This window comes from Terrapene carolina, unplaced genomic scaffold (genome assembly GCF_002925995.2).
Source record: "Terrapene carolina triunguis isolate 2854851 unplaced genomic scaffold, T_m_triunguis-2.0 Scaffold238, whole genome shotgun sequence".
Lineage (NCBI taxonomy): Eukaryota > Metazoa > Chordata > Testudines > Emydidae > Terrapene > Terrapene triunguis.
In genome coordinates this window covers 16,485,006-16,502,269 of record NW_020664589.1, presented here as the reverse complement: position 1 = coordinate 16,502,269, position 17,264 = coordinate 16,485,006, and the positions used below count along the sequence as shown (strand labels likewise).

General features: G+C 46.9%; 1 protein-coding gene across 1 annotated transcript in view; it reads right to left on the bottom strand.

Moving 5' to 3' along the window:
* ADGRD2 (adhesion G protein-coupled receptor D2) overlaps window positions 1-17,264 on the bottom strand; it is a 58,302-nt gene that overhangs the window by 27,063 nt on the left and 13,975 nt on the right. Inside the window, exons 12-19 of the mRNA XM_024214533.2 lie at window positions 17,158-17,213; window positions 14,960-15,086; window positions 14,742-14,845; window positions 13,869-13,971; window positions 12,753-12,906; window positions 11,850-11,983; window positions 10,969-11,084; window positions 7,841-7,961 (exon numbers count right to left, since the gene is read on the bottom strand). Coding sequence (XP_024070301.1) covers window positions 7,841-7,961; window positions 10,969-11,084; window positions 11,850-11,983; window positions 12,753-12,906; window positions 13,869-13,971; window positions 14,742-14,845; window positions 14,960-15,086; window positions 17,158-17,213 — 915 coding nt within the window. The remainder of the gene's footprint in view (window positions 1-7,840; window positions 7,962-10,968; window positions 11,085-11,849; window positions 11,984-12,752; window positions 12,907-13,868; window positions 13,972-14,741; window positions 14,846-14,959; window positions 15,087-17,157; window positions 17,214-17,264) is intronic.

Here is a 17,264-nt window from a genome sequence, read left to right as displayed (position 1 = left end):
GTTGCTTTTTATTAATTTTTAGTTCTATGATCAGTTCCTCTTCATCTGTCAAGATGAGGTCTAACATGGAACTCCCCTGTGTTGGATGTAACACTTTTTGAGTTAGGAAATTATCATCTCTACTATTTAGAAATTCCAAGGATGTTTTAGTACTGGTAGCATGAGACAGTTGTTTGATATTCAGGGATGCCTCTGTGTGTGCACCACCACTACTAGTACATTTATAGACTGTCATGGTAATAATATAGTGCTGTCCAGTCAAGCAGCTCAAAGCGTTCGACATCAGTGAATTTAGCCTCAATCCCCCCACCCCCACTGAAGTATTATTGTTAGTAATCCTATTTTACAGATGGGGAAACTGAGGTACAGAAAGGTGAAGAGACTATTCAGCATCACAAAGGAGTCTGGGATAGTAATGTCAATGGAAGCCACGTCACATGACTCCCAGGCCTGGATCAACCACAGGACTATCCTTCCTACCTCCTAGGTCAATAAAAACAAAGACTACTACTTGGTGTTATATAAAACACTCCCTCCTCATGAGGCAGCCACCTTTACCCACCGTTCTGGCATTTATCGTCTTTGACCATTTTTGAAACCATGAGTGAGCATGGAAGCCATTGTCGACGGCCAGTCAGTCTTCATAGTACCACGCTAAGGGGCAGCAATTAGCAGTTAACACAGCATGGCAGCGTGTAATACTGCTCTTCAGTGGCTCGTTTTCTTCCCCCACTGACTGGTTAGGAGAACGATTAGTCAGATTTGGCATTGACGTGCGGACTAACCTTGAAGACAGATCTGAATTTCCGCAGACAACCAGAACACAAGTCAACAACAACAAAAAGTTGTCTGCTACCACATCGCTACACGAATAAACAAATGCACTTTAAACACAAGTCAAAGGTGATCTGCTGAAGAAATCTTTTTGAATAGGCCAAGCTGCAGAGAGATTGAAAAGTGATGTTATTATCTCTGCTTTCCCTTTACTCTGTAGCCTTTCGGTCAGGATCCCAACTCCTCCTCCTGGGTAATCTTCTAATTAGAATGACCTTACTTGGCAAAGGGGAGAAGGCAAATGAAGACAATATATTCATGAGCTAAACTCCCCTGGCCCCACTGTTTGACTATACTGCAACCAAGGGCGCCTCTGCTGTGATTTATGACAAAGTGATTACAAAGATTGTTTTTTAAGAAGACGACAAAGAAAGAAAAAATGAAAGGGGAAAAAAGTAGCAGCTTGAATGGAGAGAAAAAACCAGCGCTGAACTAATATGAATCTTTCCCCTTCAAACTCCATTCAGCGCAGCACTCAGCTTCTCCTCAGTGGTGGAGTTTAATGTGATTCATGATAGATGAACTCTCAAGAACTGTTTCATCCTGAGGATGGCATTTAAAAATGCAGGGATCATCCCCTTCATCCCTGAACTCTCTGCCACCACCTGAAAATTGTGACCTAAATGTGGCTCACAACAATGGACTACAGCACAGTGGCTAGTGTGAAAAGAGGATGGGGGACGGCAGACCAGTTCCCAGTGTCCACGGCTAGGCAGCCTTGTTTCTGGTGTAACCAGAGAAGCCCAAGGCTGAATGGGCCATGGAAAGTAAAGTCCCCTGGCACCAGCGGAGGTGACCCCTTCCAGCCAGGGGAGAGGCACATTAGCAGCGCAGCACCCGCTTCCTCATTCTGCAAGTCCTGGGGACAAATAGAGGAGGGCAGCCCCGAGGGCTGTCAGATCAGGCCACGTTCATGAGAGCTAAATGAACACGAGAGCAGAACCTGCACCCCCTGTGCCCGCAGAGAGACAACGAGGAACCTGGAGGAGGAGCAGCGGAAATGCTATCCACAGAACAAGGCTGGGGGGAGGCAGGCAGGACAAAGGGAGATTCCCCACCAAGCCCAGGTTCTCCACACTGGGATCTAGGAATGAACAGAAAATTACCACAAGCTCTTCCATGGTGCAGACCAAGAACAGGGGGTTGGAAGAGGTTAAAATGCACACAGCTGGGAAGGACAGCAGGACTCCGGGGCTCAGCATGGGACCAGAAGCGGGACTCCATGTTTTAATCCGCTTCCCTCCATTTGCTTACACACAGACCGCGCTCTTTAATTCTGACCATTCTGAAGCGTTTTGTCCCAGTTGGTAAATAGGCTTGTTTTAATCTTAAATCTAATGCGGATTTAAAGAGTGTTGGTGCTGTTCTCTGTTCATCTCCAAGCTACACCTTTACAGCAGTGAGGTTGGAAGGAGGCAAGAAGCATTGACACTATATTTACTTACAGCCGACAGGCCTCCTGTCAGCCTCTCGACATCCTTAATAGCAGAAACATGGAGAGGTGGCCTTTGGCCGGCCTTGGGCCTTCACCATCTGACAGCAAACGGATGTGCCCGTTAGCAGCACCTCACAGCTGGACAAGCTCCAGCAATAGGCAGAAAATTCATTCAAGCAACTATCCATCTTGTACACGTGGCAATAATGGCTTCATTTCAGCTACTGGAAACTTGGAGTCATTATTAAAGTGAAACCTGCCAAATATGCCACAGTTGGGGGCCACAGGCCTCTCCCATCCCACCTCACAAAAATGCCATCGGGACCATTTTCTATTTTAAAGCAGGAAAAAATTAAATAGACACCGAAAGTCTTTGAATCCCTGTCATCCAAATTTTGGATGCACGGTACATGAGTCAGCCAGGCTGCTCTCTTGGTTTCGAGTGCCTCTGATTTCGGAGTCATCACAGAGCGTTTGTGAAGGAGTTTGTCAAGTGCATATGTGAATGTGCAGCGCAGAAGGATGGGAACTGCCATCTGGGGCCATCTCATTGTTGTTATTGTAGAGCTAAGTGACATTTTTCATCAAAACTTGCTTGGGCAAAAAAATGCAGATTCTGTGAAACCAAAACATTTCACTAATTTATAAAAAGCGACAAAGAGTCGACAAAGTGGGTATTCACCCACGAAAGCTCATACTGCAGTACGTCTGTTAGTCTATAAGGTGCCAAAGGACTCTGTTGCTTTTTACAGATCCAGACTAACACGGCTACCCCTCTGATACTTGTCACTAATTTATGTCGATTTTGCCAAATTGTTTCAGTAAAAAAAAACACCAAGAATTCTTTTAAACAAATCAAGACGTTGTGAATGGACATTTTCAGAATGAAATGTTTTGATTTTTCCATTCAAATTGACTTTTCATTTAGAAATTTCCTTTTATTATTATTTTTTTAATTTCAACGTTAAAAACTACTCAGAATTGGAACAAAATGTTTAATTTCAGATCATTCAACCTGAAATGAGGGGGTTTAGTCTGATTTTTTGATTTGCCCAAAAATTTGTTTTCAGTTCAAACTTAAACTATTTTAAATATTCTTCCTTCCCCCTTCCCCCACACATCATAGAGCTGATCCAATGCCCATTGAAGTCAATGGGAATCTTTTTACCAATTTCAGAGGGCTCAGTGTCCGCCCCTGCATCCAATTTAATTGGGCCCAGCTTCAGGTAAGTATCACTATTTGGCACAGCACTGTGTGTTTAAAGTTAGGCACATGCTCAAATATCTTCCTGAACTGGAGGTCTTAGCAGGGCCGCCCAGAGGATTCAGGGGGCCTGGGGCAAAGCAATTTCGGAGGCCCCTTCCATAAAAAAAAATTGAAATACTATAGAATACTATATTCTCGTGGGGGCCACTGCGGGGCCCAGAGCCTGGGGAAAATTGCCCCACTTCCCCCCCTGGGCAGCCCTGGGTCTTAGGGCCTGAAGAAAGCCCATTAAAATCAGTGGGGATCTTTCCATTGACCTCAGTGAGGTTTGTATTAGGCCTTCGGTTTGTAAGCTCCCCAGGCTAAAGATCCTGTCTTCTCTCCATTGGGGAAGGGCCTCTCATCTAATAACAATTAACAAATGCAGTCTCTTAATAAAAAATTCCACCCTTTACCCATCCATAACTCTCTCTCCGCCAGTGTCAGGACCAACTGTGCTTCTCTAGCTCCATCTACAGCTGCTTTCTCTCCAGGTTTAGCAAGCTTTTCACACGTCATGTGGCTGACACTTTGAGACACATTGTGGGCCTGCTGTGTATTCTGTGACTTTACTCCACTCATGATCTGGGGACCTGCTTTGATGCCAGGGTCGTGTGAATGGCTATTTCTCAGCTGGACTGCGTCCAGGATTGCAGAGAGCCGCTGGCTGTTACATTTCTAACAGGACTTGGTACCATTTTCTTTCCCAAATGGGGGCTAGGAATGGCCTTAAATTCCCTTAAGGAAACCAACAAACTTGTGACCCCAAGAAACAAAATTAAATATTGTTGTTCAAATAGAGTTCGTGGTGTGGTTCCATTCTCTCTTGGGGGATTATTATTAGTTAGTTGTACTGCGGTAGTGTTTGGGAGCCCTGGTCCAGGACCAGGACCCCGTTGTCCACGGTGCTGTACAAACACAGAGCAAAAAGTCAGTCCCTGTGGACTGCAGACCAAGTCTGATCTGTGGCATCCCAGAGCCAATGCCCTAGACACTACGGTGCCAGCATACAATGCTCCACTCTGAGCACAGTGGGGGCTGCCATTTCCAGACTAGAGGTGATGGCAGCTGCGATCTATTTGTGCCAACGAAGATCTGGGCCCATTGCACACAGGCATTGTACAAACCCATCTTGAGACATGGGCACTGCCCTGCAGAGCCTACAGACACAGCACGAGAGGGGAAAGCAGCACCGCGGGCAGGCAACACAACATACCCAAGGTCACACAGCAAGTTAATGGCAGAGTCAGGAATAGAACCAAGGTCTCCTGACTCCCAGCCCAGTGCCGCAGCCACTAGACTGCAATGTCTCTCAGTTACCCCATGTTATGCAAATCAGGCCCAGCCCTTGTGTTCCTAATGCAGCCCTACTTGGACAAAGTGTGGGCATCTTTGGGATCAGCTGCAGGGCCCCTCAGATAAGGATTTTAAGGATGAAGTGTTTTAGTCCAGAAACGTACTTGATTCTTAATAATCCGGAATGTGAGACATCCAGGAATAATGTCTGTTTAGCCACAATTAGACACCAGGTAGAGAAGTGCTGGGCCAGACATCTCAAAGGGTTGTACGTGGACCATCCCTGATGAGCACTATTCTTGATGTCAGTGCTGGAGTTCATAGTGTGTGTAGGAGTTGGGCTAGTTTCACTGAGGCAAGCTGCAATTAGAATGTCTGCCTCGGAGCTTCATTAAAATGAAACGTTACACAGTAGTAAATTCTCCGGTAAATGACCAAAACAAAGCTCAGCTGAGATATTTTATGAGGATATAAATTTAGAAGTGTCATTCCAAAACCATGATTTAATATCAGGAAATCTAATTATGAGAGAGAAGATTTAAACGGCAAAACTGTGACACCAGTCGGCCAGCCCAGAGATTCAGGGAGGGGGCTGCAGGGAGCGTTAAATAAACACTCTGCTCAGGGCTGCATTTCACACCTCATTTATTATTTACTTAGGTTCCTCAGATGCTGAACGACAGCTTGGAAAAGCCCATTGGTTCTCCAGAGGTGAGAAATGCCTCCGGACATTAGAACACTATCACACTGGAAAAGCGATGGGACCACTGAGCTTATCCTGAAAACACCTCCCATTCTGGAGGAAACAGCTAGCTAGCCTAGCCTGAAGAATTCCCTGTGTACTGTCTCTCTAGCACAGTAACCCCACCAGTCTGACAGCGTGAGACCTGGGCTGGAACAGTCGGTGCCTAGCACTAGCTGGCTGGGCACAGTCTTCCCGCGTGATCACAAGTCTCTCACACGTACAACGGGAATCACAGCGCTTCCCTATTTCATGGGGTTAGAGCAGGGGTAGGCAACCTATGGCATGGGTGCCGATTTTCAGTGGCACTCACACTGTCCAGGTCCTGGCCACCGGTCCGGGGGCTCTGCATTTTAATTTAATTTTAAATGAAGCTTCTTAAACATTTTAAAAACCTTATTTACTTTACATACAACAATAGTTTAGTTCTATATTATAGACTTATAGAAAGAGACCTTCTAAAAACGTTAAAATGTATGACTGGCACACGAAACCTTAAATTGGAGTGAATAAATGAAGACTCGGCACATCACTTCTGAAAGGTTGCCGACCCCTGGGTTAGAGGCTCAGATTCCATGGCAATGGAAACCATATAATTACCTAGATAAAGGACCTGAAATAATTTCATTTCACTAAAGCTGTATTTTGCCAGGACTTTAAAACAAACACAAGGCAGTACTTCTTCACACAACGCACTGTCCAGAAGCTGAGAGTGGATGACAAGGGACGGATCACTCAATGACTGCCCTGTTCTGTTCATTCCCTCTGAAGCATCTGGCATTGGCCCCTGTCGGAAGACAGAATACTGGGCTAGGTGGACCATTGGTCTGACCCAGTATGGCCGCTCTTATGTTCTTAAACTGATGGTCTATTATATGGATGATGAGAAACCACCACAGTAGTTTAAAAGCTGGCCATAAAGGGTCAGATCTCCAAACCTGGCTTCCATTTTTTGCAGGTGTAATTTTGCAAGTGCAACAGATTTTGAGGAAAGCACAAATAAATTATGGATGAAAAAAGTGTGCTCCCAAATCCAGGTGCCTGGTTTGAAAATTAGGCCTTAATAATAACTTAATCAGTCTTCCTTCTGCAGGTTTTCGGATGACTGGAGTTCAAATGCATAGAATAGGTTAATGGAGATGGGTACTTCTGATTATAATTTAATGCACCATACGACAAAAATAACAGGAGTACTTGTGGCACCTTAGAGACTAACAAATTTATTAGAGCATAAGCTTTCGTGGGCTACAGCCCACTTCTTCGGATGTTAGTCTCTAGGTGCCACAAGTACTCCTGTTCTTTTTGCGGATACAGACTAACACGGCTGCTACTCTGAAACCATACGACAAAGGCACTGAGAGCCTTGGATCGGCCCCTTTTTAGTGAAATTGTGTGAGTCACACAAGGTAAATAAATAGGTAAAACTGTTGCTTTGGAATAATACAATTATGTGCAGCAAGGAATATAAAACTTTGTTCAACTCCAGTTCAAGCTTTTATCAAAATGCAATTAACCACCAGGCTCTTATGTATTTTACCAGAACTCCAATACTCTGGTGATAAGCCTGGGTGTAAGAACCTGAAGAGAACAGAACTGAAACCACCCGATACAACAGAACTCTAGGTCAGGTGGGTGAAGGCCTTGCACCAGCCGGGGTGCGGGTGGGTTTCTGCTTTCTGCAAGAAATCGGCTGCTCATTGCACCTGGCGAGTCCCCGTGCCCCCCGTAACAGGGCAATGGCCTCATTTCACAGCTATCTGTTTAGAACTGTTTCATGCTGCAGCAATGTGCTTGGGGGATGCACACACCTCTCAGCTGTGAACCCCATTCATGTATTTCTAGTGTCAAGACACTGCAGAGGAAACATCAGATGGAAATTTATGCCACTAACCACATTTAGTTTTAATCCCCACCCGCCGAGCCAAGGAGCCTCAGGACATTGGGGTGTTTCTGTCTCCAGGCAGGAAGGGAGAGGCCTTTACTCTCTGATGGTGTCTTTACCTGCACAGTGCGGAGACATAATCCTGAGGATACCAACTGAGAGTTTTAACCTTGCTTACCAAGGGACTAAGTTCCTCAGGCTTTTCCTTGCTGGAGAGTGTCCATTCCCCATGGTGCCTCCCCCTCCACCTCCCACACAGCATGCCAGTTGTTAGATGGGACTGGAGGGGCCGGGTAGTTCATTCAGTGCCTGATTAGCTCTAGTGTCTCACAGACACTAGTAACGCAGCCGGGGGCTCTGTCTCTTGGTGCTCCAAGCTTCCCAGTCACCTGGGCGGGGACTTACCTGGAGGGAGTTCAACACAATGAAGACATGAGCCCAGATGATGCTGAGGTGAACCAGGACCCCACACACCCACGTCAGGCCCAGGACTGGCAGCAGCACCAAGATGGGCTTGGCTGTGGCCCTGTTAGAAAAAGAAACTCAAAGTGACTTGGACTCATGGCAAACCTCCCTCATTCGGGGCCGGGGGAAACGTAGGGGAGCAGGAGAAGCAGAGGCCCTGCCAGTCCCATCCCTGCCCTGCCTCTTAGCAGCATCCATCTGCCACTTCTCTGGCTGTATCGCCATCCTGCTCTGCATCCTTGGGTTACACTGCTCCCTGCTATCGTCTTTGCAGGCTGCACCTCCCTCCAGGGACCTGGGAGCAAAGCCCTCCCCAGCATCCAGCCTTGCCCTCTCCCTGGCTTCACTTCAGGGCACGACTAGAGGGTTTTGCCCTTGTCCTGAAAAATTAAACAGCTTTTCGCTTTGAGCATGTTGCTGGGTCTTTCTGAGGTTACAGGCAATGTGAGCGACAACAGCCCTGGAAGACACCTTAGTTTGAGGGGACATTGGCTGATGCTCGGATGTTTAGATTCTCCCATTTCGTTGCTGTGGGGACACCCTGTGCACTAGAGATCTCCTCCCCTGGAGCATTAGGCTGTCCTCCGGGGCAGGTGCAGGGAAGTGCCTCCTGCAAGGCAGCACAAATGGCTCCCCCAGTAGCTAAGCTGTGTGCAGTGATTACCAGGAGAAGGGGCTGCGAAATGCTTTGAAAACATAATGTAGCCACCCCAGAAAGCCAGAGGAGAAATGCCACATGCTTTATCTCCCAACCCCCGCTGCTCTTTATTTATAATTACAAGTGAGCTATAAGGGAACTCTTTGACATCATTAGACACAAAAAAGCAGCCAATCGCCCCCTGCTCGCCGTTGCCAAGAGGGCTTCTGTATTTGTTTTATTAGCATGTGTGTGTCATCCTGCCCTCCAACACCACCCTATCTCTGTGCTTCTGTAAATTTAGTAAAATTTATTTATGCAACTGGAGGAACAATGTGTGTCTAGCAATGGTGACTGGCGCCGGCAAACAACAATAAAGATTCATAAGGCGTGATAAAGTAACAGCTCGAACAGCAGTTTTAAAAATCTCTTTGAATTAACTGATGACTGGAATCCATGTTCCATTTCCTTCCCCATCCATGTCACCAAAACCAAAGCCAGCTCTCCAGACAGGCACTTATATAGACTCAGTGCTATAGTATTTGAGAGCCTCCCAAGTCCTTAGGGATTTATTTTAACAATCCCCCTGTATTATCCCTATTTAGCATATGGGGAAACTGAGGCACAGAGCAAGAAAGCTACGTGCCCAAACTCACTCCGGAGGACTGTGGAGGAGCTAAACAGAAACCCAGATCTCCCAAATCTCAGTCCAGTTTTTTTAACCACAGCACCTTCTTCCCTGCCATTCCAGGTTTCTGGTATTCCATAGGGTTTATGCAGTGCACACAACTCAGGAGCAGAACAGCCATGGCTGCTGACTGTGCCCATATATATTTCGTGCTCCTGAGGATTGACAGATAGATTACAGGGCACCCAGGAGAAAATCAGGAGGAGTTTGCAAGAGCAACGGCAGGCCGGTTTCACTCCTGCCCCGGCCTGATTTCCCTTCCTAATTTTTGGGTACCAAACTGAACCTCAAAGTTTTCGAGTTTCATCCATCAGCAAAATAAGACATCACATAAATCTCATTGAAATCCATGAAGACACAAATGGCTGGAAGGAACTTTGTTTTGGGGTAAATATCTGCAGAATAGCAGTGCTTTCCAAGCCCTAAAACCATTATGCAGGGTGTGAATTCAAATGCTGCGTGATGGATGTGACTGAAACACAGGACTTCAGGACTCCAAACTGACCCTCCCATCAAAGTGCTGGAATCTGGTGGGGAATCTTCAGCTGCTAATCCTCAGGGGTGAGAAATGTTTAAAACCCAAAGAAAAAGATAGGCTGGGAGAGTCAAAGATGCTCGCGTAAAATGCCCAAATCCCATGAAATTGGATGTCTAACGCCCTCAGACTCCTTGGGAATCCCAGACAGAGCTGCCATTGCTGCCTGGATTCAGGCTGGACAAGGTGTTTATGTTCCAGCAGCTGAGCCAGTCTGACAGCACTGGGAGAAGAACTTGCTTAAGGAACACTGGACTCAGTCCTGCTAGCACTGGCACCGGTGTCCATTAGAATTGAACTTGGTTGAAGTCAACAAATTACAATCCAACCCGTTGTTCCCATCTGTGATGCTAGCAGCCAGGCATACCATAAAGCACAATAAAGTGACTGGTGTGGAGCAAGTGAATCAGGAAATGTTATTTACACCTTCACAACACAAGAACCAGGAGTCACCCAATAAAATTAAGACAGCAAGTTTAAAACAAACGTAAGGAAGCACTTCTTCACCTCATGCACAGTCAACTTGTGGAACTCATTGCTAGGGGATATTATGAAGGCCAAAAGTAGAAGTGGGTTCAAAAACAATTAGGCAAATTCATAGGTCCATCAATGGCTATTAGCCAAGACAGTCAGGGATTCAACCCCCATGCTCTGTGTGTCCCTAAACATCTGACTGCCAGAAGCTGGGACTGCACAACAGGGGATGAATCACTTGATAATTTCCCTGTTCTTTTCATTCCCTCTGAAGCATCTGGCACCAGCCACTGTTGGAAGGCAGGATACTGGGCTAGATGGACCATTGCTGTGACCCAGTATGGCTGCTCTTATGTTCTTACCCTTTAATTTCAATGGGAACTGCAGATGCTCCCCACCTGAATCACTGATTTAGGAGACTAAGTGTCGGCACCTAAGTGTGACAGTGTTGGTCCTATTTCCTGGTGTCCCATGCATCAGAGCACAGATTGCTGGGCATAGACTGTTGCACTGCTTCTGAAATACTATACAGATGAAATGCATAATTACTCTGAAGGAGAAAAATCTGGATCGTGTTCCTGCCTTTAGAAGCTGCCATTACACACAGCATGTGGCCGTACGCCAGATCCTTCAGGGACAGGATTCTATCCAAGCCCAGTAAAGACTTCACAATGATATCCAAGTACAACCCAATGCAACCATCAGCATGGAAGTCAACTGCTCCCCTGACTCACCATATCTGGATTCCAATCTGTTTCTCCAGGCTGCTGCTGGGGGTCAGCATCTTTGACCTCCTCCGTGCACTGGACACTGTGACCATCACCACCCGGAACAGCACGAAGGTATTTACCTGCGAGTCAGAAAAGAGCCACTAGCTTTGTGCACCAGAACAGGCTATTGCATTTTTAAATGAACTCTAATGGGGCAGGTGTGTCTGCTGGGTCTTCCATGCAGTTAAGTTTGCATCTTATAGAACGATCAGCTTGTGGGAGTCTTGAGGCCAGTAAAGAGCTCAGTTCGCACAAGCAAAGGTATCTGTACAGACCCCGGTCCAACAGGTTCATTATTAGATGTCTACTGGCTCTATTGCCTTTAAACATTTCACCTTCCTCTAGCATCGCTTTGTTGTATTATGATGGTGGAGTCATTAAAAGGACACAGGTTTTGCCATGCTGAATTGGACCTTTGGACCATCGAGTCCAGCATCCTGGCAGACAGTGGCCAATACTTGATTTACTTCTCCATCTTTGTTATGTAACCTCAGCATAGTAACTAGTATCTTCTGCTGAGGTATTAGATGGTAGGACTCTCTCCAAATACAATAATGTACCTGCCTATCTAACTGTACAGTGCTTTGTGCATAACTGCAAACGTTCCTTTAGTCATTTACAGAGCTCCTGGCAGGAATTCACCCCATGTACAGGGAAATATTTGGACCATAACGAGAATAAATCTCAGACACTCTAAACGCCACCATCGTCCTAGATTAGCAAAGATCTTTGTGTAGGATTGTGGATCCCTTTGGCTCTGGCTGACAAAGCTCAGTGCTGCTTTCCTAAAACGAAAAGTAGAAATTGCTTCTATCCAGAATTATACAAAAGGGTTTGATGCTTACTGTCAGAACAAAGAGAACTGGCCCAACGAACGCCCAGATGATATCGGTCTGAACATTCAGCCAGCAATGATTGTCTGCCACGTACTTGTTAAATGAAGTTGCCAGAGTCACACCAACAATAATGACTGGCAGGCCTGAAAAAACAGGAAAACTGAGGACAGCAAATGCCAGATCTGCTATTGGCTGGTTAGTTGTTTTAAACATACAGGGCCAGATCCCCAGCTGGCCTAAATCAGTGTAACCACATTGACCCCAACGGAGCTGCACTGATTTACACTAGCTGGGAATCTGGCCCATGCTGTGTAACTAGACTATGTTTTATATCCTATGCACTTTATTCTCTCATTCATAAAACATTCCAAAGCTGTGTCACAAGACATGAGCAACGTACTCCTAACAAGCAGTACAATCAAAGACAAACAATGCCAATTTGGTGTCTGTCTCTCAGCATAGTCACATGAACCCCAGACACTCTTACCTGAACCCCAATATAGTCACATAAATCCCATGGCCCTGATCCAGTCATTCCAATAAATGCATCTCTTTCCAGCCAGAACTATTGTCAGGTTTCTAGAACCAGCCCCACTGTTCAGGAACACTCTCTGATAACAGTCAACCAGCAGAGTCTCCCTCTGCAAATACTTTGTGTTAATAAAACAAAGGGTTAAAAAATCAACGAGACACTTGGCTAAAATTCCAGCACCCGCTAGTTGACATTTAAAGATGGGAGAGAATCTGTGGGTGAGGCTGGTCCCCAGTAAACCCCCCGGGTCAATGCAAGCTCTTGTCAGACTTGTGACTCAATATCAGTTACACTGAAATCTTTTCTACAAGGATTTGTCATTCGAGAGAAATTGATGCACAGTGTTCCTGAGAGTAAGACACAGATGGGTTTCCATTTACCCCAGCCAGTCACATAGTAAAACTTCATTCTCCTGTCTTCACTCATGTTGACGGCAACCACTTTGCTCCACAGGAGAAGCCCTTCTACCAGCATCCAAGAAAAGGCCGCCATGAAGAAGAGGTGGAGGAAAGCTGTGACAGCAAAGCATAGTACCTGGGGGAAGAGAAATTTCAGACAGCTCAGTGAGGGGGAGGCAGGAATCTTCTGCCAAACTCTGTGTAGTGCAGGGTGAGGAATGACTCCTGAACATGCTGCCCAATATTTGCCCATTTGGGCATTTAAATACAAATGATACCAGGACGATTGCATACAACTATAAAACAAGGACGTCCAGACTGTGCTTTGCCCAGCTGAGAGTTACAGAGCACCTTGCACTCAAAGTGCCGGACAAACTGATTTACAAAACATCCACAAGGATCACTTCACCCACCATGGAAATGCAACCAGCTCTTAGGTCAAAGGCAGGTCTTGAACAGCTCACAGCAATGCTGTGTAACAGAAGGGAAGGAGAACACTGTAGCTCACTGACAGTACTGGGACAATTTAAGCAGAGAGGATGGGCCAAACTCATCCCTGGTGTAATTGCCCAGGTCACTAAGTCCAAGAAGCCACCTGAAGGAGAAGATACCAAGGTAGCTTAGAACGGGCCCAGCACCTCTAGCAGCCCCATGCTCCCCAGTGCTGGAACATCAGTCCAGTGCATTCCAGGGGAGGGAATCAGCACCACTTCCTACAGCATCTGGATTGTCCTTAGAAGTCTCTCCTGCAAGTACTGACCAGTGCAGTCCCTGCTTAGCCTACGAAGTCACAGGAGGTGGTGTGATCCCAGGCTGGTATTTATGCCACTTTACATGGCAGACTCTTCCTGCAGGATTCTCTGGGTTAAAAATAAATATATTGCCAGGAGTGGGGAATGGAACTGTTCCTACATATGGTGCAAAGCATATTCCCAAGGACAGTGTGATCCTGTTTATTCCTCAACACAGATTACAGGCAATCGTTAATAAACTAGACTACGCTTTTGTTTTAGGGACTGTAGCCATGATGTCACAGCAAACAAGAAGTCTGGCAGCATCTGTTACTGGGTGAGATGAGATGCCTCCTAGCCTTCTTACCTGGTTGGTTTTGGCCAATTCACTAAACATGAGCAGAGCTTCAGCTGCAGCTAAAGCAAAGATCAGATTCTTGTGCACGGTTGTTCGTTCGCTCTTAGGAACGCTGAGGAAGGGGAAATGGAAAACCTTGGTCATTAAAAAGCATGGCTGGATTCGGTAGGAGCTGTGTGCGATTTTCTTACTAGCCACTTGTCAGACCATGTGGATTCCACCATGTTGCCTTTGACCTCTCTGCTGCTCATCTCAGAGGTGCAATTCCAAAGAGGGTGGAAAGCATCGGTGAAAAGAGGAAAAATACTTGATACTCTTGGCAGTGCAGTTACTCTGCCACTCAGGACTTATTCAGTGCCACTGGCTGTGGTCAGTGGCACTGTCAGGGCCCCCAAAGAACTGGGGGTTTAATTCCTTATAAACCTTCTTGGTGATCTGTCTCCCCGATGGTCTGTGGAAATGGTTTTTCCTTTCACTGCAATTGCAGCAGTGATCTTTCTACAGTCATATTTTAAACAATGAATTCCAGCAGCCCTGCATTCATGAGCACCCGTACGCTAACAGTGTGTGCAGCCCTCAGCTCACAGCGACGCCCACGACAAGCAGTCAGTGTGTGCACCCAGCCCTTGGGAACAACCCTGTGTACACAGCTCTGGGCTTCCGGACTACCCCATTAAAAACAAACAAACCCAGCACTGGTGAGCAAGCCTGCAACAACAAACCCGCTCCCCCTACACACAGCTTTCAGACAGACAGAGCCCACTGGAATGAAATGGCTACAGCTAACAGTATCTAATGTGCATTCTCAACTAAAGGCATTAAATATCATTCCCCCCGCCCCTAATCTATAATGAATGCTACAGATGTCTAGATTCTTCTTACCCGACTGCCAGGAATAAAATGAATGTAACAATCAGGGCACAGAAAGAAACTCCACATCCAATAAACGTCAGGGTCTTCAGAGTCAGCTCCTCCTCTGAGCTCCTCTGTTCCAAAACACACAAAACAGGTACTGTTTGCAGCGGCGGGACCATCACCTTGTTCAGACACTAATGGCTGCAGAGTGTGCCCGATCATTTAATGAGATTTTGCTCATTTACCTGCACTTCATACACCTGCAGCAGCACTGCAAAGTTGGTGGTGTGGTTGCAGTAGCAGGCGGTGGATTCCAGGTGAGACATTATGATGGAGCAGCCTACAGTGGACCACATTCCCCCGGTGTCTGGGCTAACATGGAGCAAGAGAGACAGAGAAAAAATACAAGGAAATTACCAGTCATCCCAAAGGGAAGTCAAAGCTCCCAGGAGAAATTCACACTCCCAGAGGAAGCAGAATTGTGCTGAGGCGTGATGGGGCATTGAGGACATATCTCAAGAAGTGGAGTTAGCACAATATAAACACCCTGCTGGCCAGGATTCCTCAGAGATCCAGCAGAAACGGAGACAAGCTGTGTCTAGATGAGGAAAAGAGGCTGTGTTTGAGTGCGTGTTAACTAACAGGACTCTGCATCTTGTGTGCACTGGGCAGGTGGTGTTTAGAAACATGTTAGTTGGGCCGGGTATTGCTGAGAGGAGATGAGGACACCCAGAACCAGCTAACACATTTATAACCATGACTTGCCTGGTCTACACTAGGCACAAATTCTGCTTAAAACCATATAAACTAACCCATGTTAATTACAATTTTTCCAAACACATCCTACATTCCTGCTCTGGACAAGGCCCGAGCCACCCAGCGGTCCCACACGCCCATGTGCTTAATGGACCCACAAACTTGTGAGCTGTATTCACAATTTGTCAGATTTGTCCTCCTTCATCAGTAGCACCACATTTTCACACGTCTGGCCCTGCTCCCCAGGAAAGGTAAAACTCCCATCGACGTCCACAGAATCAGTTCTGTGCATCAGCCACAACACATTGAGCCTGTGGCTTGGGGATTCAAATGATTGAATTACAGATCCATAAAACTTCATTGTCCCACTGCCATCACCCCAGTGATGTATAGTAAAATACACAACCCGGTGCCAGACAGTATTCATGAAGTGTTCGCACCCTGCATTCCTGCTGTGCTATAACTCTCAGCCCAGCCCTTCTTTGCCGTAATTACAGGAGCCATAATTAACCAGAGCTTTATGTTTTAGTCTCTCCTACTTCATGAAAGGTCACTTGCTTGTGAGTAACTTTTCCAAAGTAAATCATCCCAGGAGAGAACTCAACTGCAGCAGGTCTGGATGTCAGAGCACAGAGAGACCTGGGATTTCTAACGCGGCAGAGGACAGAAACCGATTTAACTAAAGGCTTGCTTCACCCACAGGTTGGGTTTTCAATCATTTTGCTTCCAGGGGCCGGTGCTCTCATTGTCACATCTCTATCCTTGCTGCACCCCTGGGGGCAAAGGCAAAGGGGCTTGGAGAACTCTGTCTGTGCCAGGCCACTCCCCCGGTGAGCGTGTTCTGTACAGCACAAGCAGTGCGAGAAATGCACGAGAGCTGACAGACTGTGCACCATCCAGGCTACCGGAGTTTAAGGAGTAATTCACACACTGCCTGGATCTGCCCTGGATTTAGAGCATGGAGGGAGCTGGGCACGCCGATTCCCAGCTGTCTAAGGTGTGAAGTTAGTCAGAAAAGCCAGTGCCCTCATTTTTTGATGACTCCAGACATGTTTCAGTCTTGCGTAGCACCTGGCCAGCCTGAACTCTTACCTCCAAAGATGCCAATCCCCAGCCCTCCCTCACTGACCCGACAAGCAGTGGACGCTCCTAGCCCGCGAGTGGGATGGGGAGAGGGGAACTCCCAGTTCCAGCTATGTCACTTGGGGGGCTGACAGCTTTGCCCAGGCCAGTCAGATGCTGGGCCTCAGTTTCTCCATTTTTAAACTGGTCGTAACAACGGTTCGTTACTTCCCGACAGCAGCAGTGGGGAAGAGCTGCGCGGGTTCATCGCTGAGTGTTTCCTAAACACTCAAATCAAACCAACATGACCCAGGAGGTTTCCAGTCCCACCCCCTTGGGAAGAGTGGGAGGACCAAGCCTTTGGCCAGCACGTTCCCTTGGAGACACCTTGAAATGAAGGGGGAGCTGGGACAGCCTTTGCCTAAGCCGTGAGGAGCCACTGAGCTGTCCACAGTGATGCTAGCGACTGTGCCAGCATATTTTCTTTGCAAGACAGGTCTGCTTTTGCCCTGTCCCCACCCAACTCTGCAGGGAGAAGCGAACTCACCCACCGGGTTATTTGTTCGGGGGGGGGGGGGGGGGCGGGACGACTCAGAAATTGCGAGTTTTAACTGGAAAAAGGCACCTGATGCTGAAGTTCCAAAAAGCGCAGATCGGTTCCACAAGCTTCTCAGGCGGGTCCTGCAGGCGGAGACAGAGAAGAGGCGATCAGACACTCCAGGGTGTGCTGTA